Source organism: Zingiber officinale, chromosome 1A, assembly GCF_018446385.1.
Source record: "Zingiber officinale cultivar Zhangliang chromosome 1A, Zo_v1.1, whole genome shotgun sequence".
NCBI lineage: Eukaryota > Viridiplantae > Streptophyta > Magnoliopsida > Zingiberales > Zingiberaceae > Zingiber > Zingiber officinale.
The window spans coordinates 184,633,250-184,643,878 of NC_055987.1; the positions used below are offsets into that span (position 1 = coordinate 184,633,250).

The 10,629-nt window shown below is 33.6% G+C and overlaps 1 protein-coding gene across 3 annotated transcripts; it reads left to right on the plus strand.

Moving 5' to 3' along the window:
- The first annotated feature begins 310 nt into the window (after positions 1 to 310).
- Positions 311 to 10,248, plus strand: LOC122038644 (V-type proton ATPase subunit B 2-like). Of its 3 annotated transcripts, none has more exons than XM_042598477.1 (15): positions 311 to 416; positions 1,121 to 1,186; positions 2,137 to 2,192; positions 2,301 to 2,399; positions 4,544 to 4,603; positions 5,954 to 6,065; positions 6,167 to 6,375; positions 7,592 to 7,720; positions 7,833 to 7,970; positions 8,779 to 8,929; positions 9,156 to 9,238; positions 9,371 to 9,418; positions 9,519 to 9,572; positions 9,655 to 9,738; positions 9,815 to 10,248. In XM_042598477.1, exons 2-15 carry the CDS (start codon positions 1,129 to 1,131, stop codon positions 9,998 to 10,000), a joined length of 1,467 nt encoding a protein of 488 aa, XP_042454411.1. In that variant the 5' UTR covers positions 311 to 416; positions 1,121 to 1,128; the 3' UTR covers positions 10,001 to 10,248. The 3 variants fall into 3 exon arrangements, with proteins under 3 accessions (XP_042454411.1, XP_042454413.1, XP_042454412.1); XM_042598479.1 differs by having other exon boundaries at positions 7,595 to 7,720; XM_042598478.1 differs by having other exon boundaries at positions 316 to 416; positions 1,113 to 1,186.
- The last annotated feature ends 381 nt before the right edge of the window (positions 10,249 to 10,629 follow it).

Sequence of the window (10,629 nt, forward strand, 5' to 3'; positions counted from 1 at the left end):
TCTCAATCGAGATGAATAATCTCCACATATTTTATAAATAGGGATGATCTAAAAAAAAAAACGGTCTGATCCGGTCCTGCATCACAAAAGTCTAAAGACTCTATTTTATATCTCATAAAAAATATATATGTTGAAAAAAAATTATTTATCTTCAGATAACAACCAATATTATTATTATGATATATGTGGAGCCCATCACGTCTGACAAAGAAACGTTTTTTTCTGGGGTTGAGATGGAGGAGCCACAGATCTAACGGCTAGCATCATCTATTGGCCTTGATTTTTTTTTTTTTTTCGATTGAACGGCTTTGATTGCCATAGAGGGAGTAAAATAAAATGCTCATTTCCCCATTGATTGGTTCCCTCCCCTTCGTGCCCACTTCCCTGCCTCCACCTCCTCGGCGATCCGTTCTCAGGTACTCTTCTGATCGGTCTTCTCAGAGGAAATCTCTTTTCGTTGGCCCTACGGGTCGTGATTTATTGAGATCTCGGTGGCCAGTATGCCTCTGATTATGAGCGTTCTGCTGGTTTAGTGGATCGAATTTATGGATTTGTTTCATCTGTTCGTCTCGATTGATTCGGATCTAGAAGAGAAAATGGCTCAGTTTGTCGTTTTTGGGATCTGCATATTAAACTTCTTATTTAGTTAGTTTTTGCAAGGCGCTATGTTTCGATCGATATTCCACGTTTGAGGACTTACTAAAGAAAAAAAGAGCGAAGTTTGAATAGATAACTGTTAGTGGACTTCTTGACTGGTAGGCAGCAGAAATTTAAGTTTTGTCCTCCAGTTAGATCATGGCTATGTTTCGTTTTCCCCTTTTTATGTAGGACATGTAATTTGATATTACTGAAATTTCTATGTTGGTCTGGCAGTTGAGTTGAATAATACGGTGAGATATGTGTGAAAATGTGTGAAAAGTTTTCAACTTTTTTTTTTTTGATGCTGCCATAAGCTGACTACATGAGCCAAAAGGCCCATTCTGTGTTGTTGTTATATGTACACGTATATATTTATAATTCAGAGGATAACATATTTTGTGTATCAGCGCATGATAGATACTAAACACATGGTTGAATTTAATAAAGATTATGATTATTTGTTGCTTCTTAAGTTCCTCAGGTTGAAGCATGGTCGAAACAAAGAAGGGTCTCGACATGGAGGAAGGATCACTGGAGATTGGCATGGGTATTGACATATTACCATCAGTCTATTTTCTTACTCGTTTTTAAGTTTGTCTGATGTGTTGACATTTTGTTGTTGATTAATTTTCAGTAGATAGAAAAGACTCTGAACTATTGAGCAACATCAACAGTTAACATTGTCTGAGGATCCTTCGAATCCCACCAATTTAAGGCTTCAAGAAGTAGGCATAATTGTGCTTCAACCAAGTTATCTAACCTAGAGTTGTATGCATCTAGTTTTGGGCCAGGGCTTGCCATGCTTAGGTTAAGTTATTTCTATTGTTTTGGATAGAGAAATTAAGAACTCTTGAGACCAACATGATTGGAGTGCTCAGAATGCTTAGGCACATAATTGAACTGTTTCTTGGAGAGGCTGCCTTTGCCACCAAAGAGTATGGCTTCACATTGAGAGCAATGCACATCAACTAGGATTGCAAAGAGTGGAATTAGAAGAAATTATTGACATTTAAATTGCTGTCGTTATTTCATGTGAACAAGCATACTTTTGCTTTGGTTTCTCACATTAAGATGAATCGATTCAATTCAAGATGCAAAATCAATTGAACCTTTTCAGAGTTGTTAATCTAAACTTAAAATGGATTTTGTTATATTACTTTAATTTGCATTCAAGGCATGAGAATGGAAATTGTTATGAAATTTCTTCTTATTTCTTTTGGTAACATTTTTTGTAATTTACATTGATGCATTGTGAGTTTCTGTGTGTGTTTTTTTTTTTAATTATAAACTTCCAATGCAACTCAAGTTCGGATTTTTTTTCTTATCAGTGACACAAAAATGCAATAGGCTTTGTGCTCCATTTCTGTTATGACAGCTTTTTTTCCTGATGACTTCATGATGCATTTCAATTGTCAATGAGTTTTTGTAACATTATAATGTGTTCAACCTAGAAGTGCCTGCAAGTTTTTTTTTTTTTTTTTTGTTTTGGTGATGCAGAGTACAGGACAGTGTCTGGAGTGGCAGGACCACTAGTTATCTTGGATAAAGTGAAGGTATCACATTATCGTACCTCTGATGTATTTCCATTATGAAAATGCACAGTAAGTTCCAATTCTTAGTTTCTGATACTTCATTTTCTCATTATTGCAAATGTCTTTCAGGGTCCCAAATACCAGGAGATTGTCAATATTAGACTAGGAGATGGCACTATTCGACGTGGTCAGGTGCTCGAAGTTGATGGTGAAAAAGCTGTTGTGCAGGTGAATAATTTTAGATATTCATTTGTTTGAAGTTCTGTAGAGCATTTATCAATTTTCCTTTACATTTTTTTTGCATTATTATTGTAGACTGAACATGAATGCATTATCCATTATCACTTGGGTGGTTTGAGTTGCAAAGGGTCTGAAGATAATGTTTCATCAGTTTTTAATATTCTTACGTATTATTTTTTCCTCATATCTTTGCATACATCTATTGTCTGATACCTCAGGAATTAAGAGGATTAAAACTACAAAATTAGACCCACCCTAAGTTAATATTCTGTGTAAAGAACAGTTAGAAGGGTGAACGGTTTTTAAAAGCACAGCCTAGTCACTAAATGAATTCTTTTTGCAGAACATAAGGAAATAGGTATTTAGGATCACTAAAAACAATTTTCTCAAATATTTACTAGATCGTCGATGGCACTTTTGAACTATGAGTGGAATCATTTACACGGGAATAACAATTTTGGCTGAAAGAGACTAATATAATTTTTGATGATGGCAAAAAATGCATATGAAGACAAATTGCAGAACTGATTGATCTTTTCTGTACATTTCAGTAATCCATGTAAAATGTACTAATTTAAGGAAGTTGTATGAATGTACCATACTTTTCAGAAGTTATTTTGGTGATTTTGTGTTATTTGTTTAGGGCTATAAAAATGCTTTGTGCATGCTTGTATATTTTGTCATGAATATTCTCAAAAGTCCAAGAACCTAGAAAGAAAAGATTACGATAGGAAGTTTTATTTTTTTTCATTGTTGAAGAATCCTTCTGATGTAGCAATAGGACAAACAAGCTCATGAAGAGGAAGCCAAAACTCATGAGATCTTAAATTTTATTAAATTGGAAGATGAAATAACAAGAAGATTGGTGGTTCTTTAAAAGCAGTCAACCATGATCAAACCCTGAAAGAAATAAATCTAATTTCCTTAAAACTTGTTAAATAATTAAAACTAAAATAGCTTGTTTCCCTAAACAAAAATCAAATTTTACCTCATATTTTTTTTATTAACGAAAATAAAATCTTATAACTTTTTAAAACATAAAATCTAAAACTTCCTGCTTTCAAACTTCCAAAGTTAAAATCTTCATTATTGTCCCCTACCAGTTGGAACTCAACTCAAATGAGTTACCCACATCTTCAATTTGTGCATTCTTTTCAACAATTAAGAAATTGTTGTAACATTATTTAAATTTTTGGTCATCCCTTCTATGAGTCAAGAATGTTTTCCTTTTGATCCTTCATGAATTGAGCTTTGATTTTATTGATTTTGGGTCCCTTTTGGTTTCCCCTTTCAATAGATAAGGAAATGCCATGACAGATCACCAGGTAATAATGACATTTGAAGTGGATAGTATGAAATAGTGTGGCACTAAATTTGGAGTATAACCTGTAACAAAGTCAACATGTTGAGATGAATGCTCGAATTCTTCCCTCTTGACTTTGGTACCTCTTGATACAGCACTAAGAGGAACAAAACTCAGAGGAAACATAAAACTCACCAAGAGAACTTAAATTTTACTAATTAAAAGATAAACAAACAAGAGGGACTTGTGCCTCTTTTAAGCGCCAACCATGACCCAATATTGGAATAAACCTAACTCCTCAAACTTGGTAAACTAATAACTTAAAATTACTCATTCCCCTAAATAATAATTAAAGCTGTCTAGCTTGTTATCTCTTAACCAAAACAATATCTTACAAATTCTAAAACTTACAAAAAAATTTCAAGTTTAAAACTTCTTACTCTATACTCTCAGGTTTGACTTTTCTATTTAAACTACATCACCTGGGTGAAGTATTTGCATGATTTTGATTGTCAAAAGAAAAGAAGAGTAGAAAATTACAATAGTCTGTTATCAAATATCAGAACCTTACATATTTTGCTTGGACCTATGCATTTTTCTTACAGAGTTTATAACAACAATAGTATTTTTTAATTTCATATTCCATGGATTTAGTATTTATTATTATTTGCATGAAAATGGGTACTTTTTGTTATTTCTCAACGCTCTAGTTTGTTTGACTGGTAAAAAATAATATGTTTCATTCTTGGTTTATAACTCACTAAAGATATTGAAGCACTTTTGTTTTTAAAGCTTATCTTATATGTATCTTCTCTTATATGTTGCATAGGTCTTTGAAGGAACTTCAGGAATTGACAACAAATACACCACTGTGCAGTTCACTGGCGAGGTAATATTTTGACCTAATTGTACAAAATTTATGCATGGACATATATCTACACTAATATGTTTTAGCATTTTTTGTAAATCCTTTTGCGTTGCAACTATACCCACTAACATGCCTTATATACGGTTGGAATTTTAAGTCAACAAGCAACTATTTCCAGTTACTTCACTTGAGCTTTAGGTATTGTGCAATAAGAGCATGATGTTTCTACTTCTGTTCATAGGTTTAAAATTTACAGTAATTTCAATTACTATGTGTGATTTTATAACTTAAAGCATAGTCAATATACACAAGCCTTTTACCATGACAGTCACTTTGTGTCAATCCGTTAGTACGTAGAACATTTAACTTATAAAGATATGTTATAATCTTTTCTAGTTGAATCAATTTAATGAATATGAACATTCTTTGCAAGTTCTCCTAAATGAAAATTTCTTTCCTCATTTCTCACGACTTGCACTACAACTTTCTTGTTCCAGTTTGTTTTATTCCATCTCTTTGTTGCTTGGCCCTATTATCCGTAACAATACATATTTTGGGTTAACTTTTGACATAATCTACAAAGCCTGAAAATCTATCATCCAAATTTTTTAGAATATAAAATGTATTTATCTATAATTTTTCTTAAAAGCTAAAGATTGAAAAAAAAGCCTACCAAATTGCCAAAACTACCAATCTGGTCCTACTTTAATTCAAACTTAAAACAGTTAAGAATTTTGGTATTCCTTGAAAAAACTTGATTCAGGAAAAATCGACCTGTTTATTTTCCTCTGAGAAATAGGTCGAAATCTCTTCCTTGAACCATTCAGATTGTGTGTTTTTTTTTTTTTTTTTGCAAAATCTGATCTGACCTCCCTACTGACCCATACCTATTATTCTGTACTAATTAATTATTGGATAATGGATACAACACATTTGGACGTGATCAATCTAGGTCTAACAATTCATGCCATTATTGCACAATGTAAATTTCCTGTCAAGAGATACAAAACCGTATAAAATTAGTTAACACTTCCTAAAATGCAATTTATAAATGTAATTTACTGAACTTCTTAATACTGTGTAAAAAATAGCATAGAATATTTTATTTATGATTGTGTCAATTTGAGTCTTCTGTTTGTAATCGTATCCTCTTGCATCATTCCCTTCATATTTTGTGTTTCAATCTTTCACATATTCATGTTGCATCATCATACCATGTGTATGAGAAATACCATTCAGCTTTCTTCACCATCCGAATCTGAACATTTTAGTGGCTGGTGATCTAATTATACTTGTTAGGAGTTCTTCTATTCTACTTCAAAGTGTTGTTGGGCTTATTGCATGATGCTGACTTATCTTTTCTTGATTCAGGTTCTTAAGACGCCTGTATCTCTTGATATGCTTGGACGCATTTTTAATGGTTCTGGAAAGCCTATAGATAATGGCCCTCCTATTTTGCCCGAGGCTTATTTGGATATATCTGGTGAGTTAATATAAAAATAGGTTTATTTTTTCAGCCTTGACAGTGCACTAATTCTTTCCAGAAAAGGATTATTAACTCTCAGACTATGGCATTTGTTCCAGGAAGTTCAATTAATCCAAGTGAAAGAACCTATCCCGAAGAAATGATCCAAACTGGAATATCAACCATTGATGTTATGAATTCTATTGCTCGAGGGCAGAAAATCCCACTCTTTTCTGCTGCTGGTCTTCCACACAATGAAATAGCTGCTCAGATTTGTCGTCAGGCTGGTCTTGTGAAGCGTCTAGAAAAAACTGACAACCTTTTGGAGGTATTCCATCTCAATCAATCCTTTGTAACTAATAGTACTAAGGGCATTTGGGTGATTGTAAGACTTGAAGTAACTTGATCAAGATTTTCAGTTTTATAGCATGGGTATTTACCAATTTGTTTACGGAAGCTTTAGCACTAACATGTTCATGTCAATACTACTGTAATCAAATAAAAAAATTTCCCCTACACAGATCATCATGCTCCAACCTATCTTGGCCTGTATGAAAATTTTATCTGTAATGGTAGTTGTTGTTTTTCCAATGAAATTATCAAGATATTTTCTAATTAAGTAACATGTTGTATCCACATTTGATGTAAATACATCCTATATAGCCAATCGCATAACTGTTGTGCCTTACTAAATCTATTGGCTGATGGTAGCTAGAAGTGACAGATTTGTAGGACTTTGCTTGAGCCTCACTTTTATTTGCTACAAAGCAAGGATTGATTGTTGTGGTATCAGATATTTTATGCTACCCAAATCCAGGGTACGAGTGCACACATGCATATGGATCTGTGTTTGAGATGATGTTTGTAAAATGCTTCACCCATGATAGAGGTGTTGAGTATGGAATCAATGTGTGAATAGGTAGATGAAGAATCAAAGTATCATAGTTGATTTTTGTCGCATTTGGTACCTTACCATCATGCCTTAAACCCAGTTTGATAATTGATAATATTAGACTTGTCATCTCTACCAAACGTATTCTATATATATATATATCCTTGGTGACCTCGACCCCATATTGGCGGGAGCTTCGTGTACTTGATTGCCCTTTTTAACACACACACATACATACATACATAGTGCTTGGGTTGGAGAAATTCTAGTGTCTAGGATTGGGCTATTGGTTGCTATGAAGAAACTATCAAAAGTTGGTATCTTTAGATATATTTTTAAAATGCTGAATCTAATCATTATGCTTTTTTCATATCCTTAATGAATTGTTAACTGAGTGTATTTTGCACTGCCACACACTTAAGGAGTTTACCTTTTATGTTCTATTTGTTTGACTTACATGTAAAGGTAATATAAGGGATTACTTAGCAGTTGCAGTAACCACAACAGCAGGATTTTAACAGGCATCACTGTTAAATCTAGTTAGTTCTACTCTTTTGGTTTAATCAGTTGGATTTTCACCATGACGATAGAACGGTTTTCTTCGAAATCATGCTTGTATATAGTTATTCATATATTTGTTTCCTTCAATCAGCAGGGTGAAGAAGACAACTTTGCTATCGTATTTGCTGCCATGGGAGTCAACATGGAAACTGCACAGTTTTTCAAGCGTGATTTTGAAGAGAATGGTTCCATGGAAAGAGTGACACTCTTTCTAAATTTGGTAGGTTCTAAAATATTTCTTTGATAAGTACCTTAGGCTACTATATCTTTGCCTTGCCATGGTTAATGTAAAATAAGCAAGAATATATTCAATTTCATACTATTTTGTCCAGGCAAATGATCCCACTATCGAGCGCATTATCACTCCACGAATTGCTTTGACAACAGCAGAATATTTAGCTTATGAATGTGGGAAACACGTGCTTGTCATCTTAACTGATATGAGCTCATATGCAGATGCTCTTCGTGAGGTAAAACTGTATTCTAGTTCTTTTTTTTTTTTTAATGTTCACAACATTCTTTATCTCATCAAATTTGTTTCTATACGGATGTGTTATGTCTAGAATGTATGTTATACTTGCTTAAAGGTTTTAGCTGCAGAAGGAATTCTGTGTTGTTGAAGCAATTTTATTTTATTTTATGTTAATCTCTTGAGTTGGTGATGGGCTGGCTATTATGTTATGGCCTGTTAATTTCATAACAGGCTTGTGTTATTTTGTATTTATACAGACTCATCTGAACAATGTTAAATTATTTCAATTTTTTTAAAAAATTATTTTATGCATTGCAAAGTCAGTTAAAATTTCAAAGAATTAACTTGTAAGTTGTAAGATGTAAAAGTTCCTTTTTAGATAATTATTTTTATGACGTATAATAAATAGGTCAAAGTCTTGTCACTCATTTACTTATTTTGCTTCTGAAGTTTGTGTTTCAGGATGTTTAGTCACCATGTTGTTTTATTAGTTGTGGCTATTTTGCCAGCTCTTCATGTCTCACACCATTTGTACCATATCATTGTTGCCCGGAGAATATTAAGCCACCCACTTTAAACATAAGGTTCTATGTATCAAACTATCAAATTTCATGCCATATCTCTAAAGTGTAGTCCAAACTAGAGTTTCATTCTGTGCACTCCTAATTTCTTCTTTCTCTAGCAATTAAGTTGCACTTCTAAACTCTGATTAATTTGTATTCAGGCAAATTGTATTTAATATCTTTATTATTATTATGCAACTAAATTGATGGCTTAAATGCTTTCTTTAACTTTATGGTTCGAAGGTATCAGCAGCTAGAGAGGAGGTGCCTGGTAGACGTGGTTATCCTGGGTATATGTATACCGATCTAGCAACTATATATGAGCGAGCTGGACGTATAGAAGGAAGAAAAGGCTCCATTACACAGATACCTATCTTAACCATGCCAAATGATGGTATGTGTTGGATATCACATTTTTGTACCTTGGTCCTTTTCTTTTGTCATGCTCTTCCAAAATTCAAGTTTCGACTAGGAATTTCTTGCAAATAGTTCTAGTATATATCTGCAATAGATTATACTCTACATTTTCCTGACGTGTTGCATATCCGTGGGAGCATCTATGCTTTCTATTAGTTAGAAAAATCAAACAGTTTGAATTGAAAATGTGCATTTCTGTACAGATATTACACATCCTACTCCTGATCTTACTGGTTACATCACTGAAGGTCAAATATATATTGATAGGCAGCTTCATAATCGGCAGGTAATTTACATAGCTACATCGGGCACTTGTCCCCTAATATAGTGCATCACTAGCGGAACTTTGGCTACTTGGTATTATTGAATAATACTCTTGTCCAAGGAGATTTAACTGAATAGCCTTTTCTACTTGCAGATATATCCTCCGATCAACGTTCTCCCTTCTTTGTCCCGGTTGATGAAAGTTAGTTTCTTGACCATTTTAAAGTTTTCTTTCCAAATTATGGAGATCACACTCTCTTAGATTCTACTTTCCTTTCATAAATTAAATAATTTCCCTGCAGAGTGCTATTGGTGAGGGAATGACTCGACGCGATCATGCGGATGTTTCTAACCAGGTTCTCATTTGTTCTTTCACTGATTGTTTATGTTTTTGCATTTGGATCTCCATTTAGTCATTTGATTTCCTTCATTATACAGCTCTATGCCAATTATGCCATTGGAAAGGATGTTCAAGCAATGAAAGCGGTGGTGGGAGAGGAGGCTCTCTCGTCCGAGGATTTGGTTCTTTTCTCTCCTTCCTCTATTTGTATGACATTCAACATATGATCCTGACCATTTCGCAATCTTTGTGGTGCAGCTCTACCTGGAGTTCCTGGACAAGTTTGAAAGGAAATTTGTTTCACAAGGGGCTTATGACACCCGTAATATCTTCCAATCCCTTGATCTTGCATGGACTCTACTACGCATTTTCCCTCGCGAGCTTCTCCACCGTATTCCCGCGAAGACCCTGGATCAGTATTACAGCAGAGAGGCGGCACACTGATTTCCTCTACGACCCCAATATTCTATTGATGTCTGTATGAATAAGTTGCTGAGTATGCGAAGCTCAGAAACTAGGCCGTTTTTGTATTTTTATTTTTTTTTGGGTTGAGTCTGTATCTCCATTTTTTTTTCTTCTCATTATTGCAGTAATCTTATTGCCGGCACACCTTTTGCAGAAATATGTTCTTATACACTACCCGGCTCTGCTTGTATGCTTTTTGAGAAACCAAAAATTCTTGCACTCTATTAGTATTGCTGCCGTTCAATGAGTCAGGAAGCCTACAGAAATATAGCCTGATGCACGAAGCTCCCGTCATATGGGGTTTGGAGAAGAATTCATTATACGCACTTATTATATTTTTTTTCCAAGAGGTTGTTTTCAGAATTCGAACTCGAACTCGTGATCTTTTGGTCACATAGTAATAATTTTATGATATTCTTTTTTTTTTAATAAAAAAATATTTAAAATATTTTGATAATCTCTTTAAAATAATATTATAGGTTTGAATTATGCTATCAAAAGGTGTATTGATATTCTAATTTTTAAATTTTAACAATTAAAAATTTATTTAAATTTTTTATTTCAAAACATTTTAATGGTCCTTTAATTGTTAAGATGTCGAAATAAAA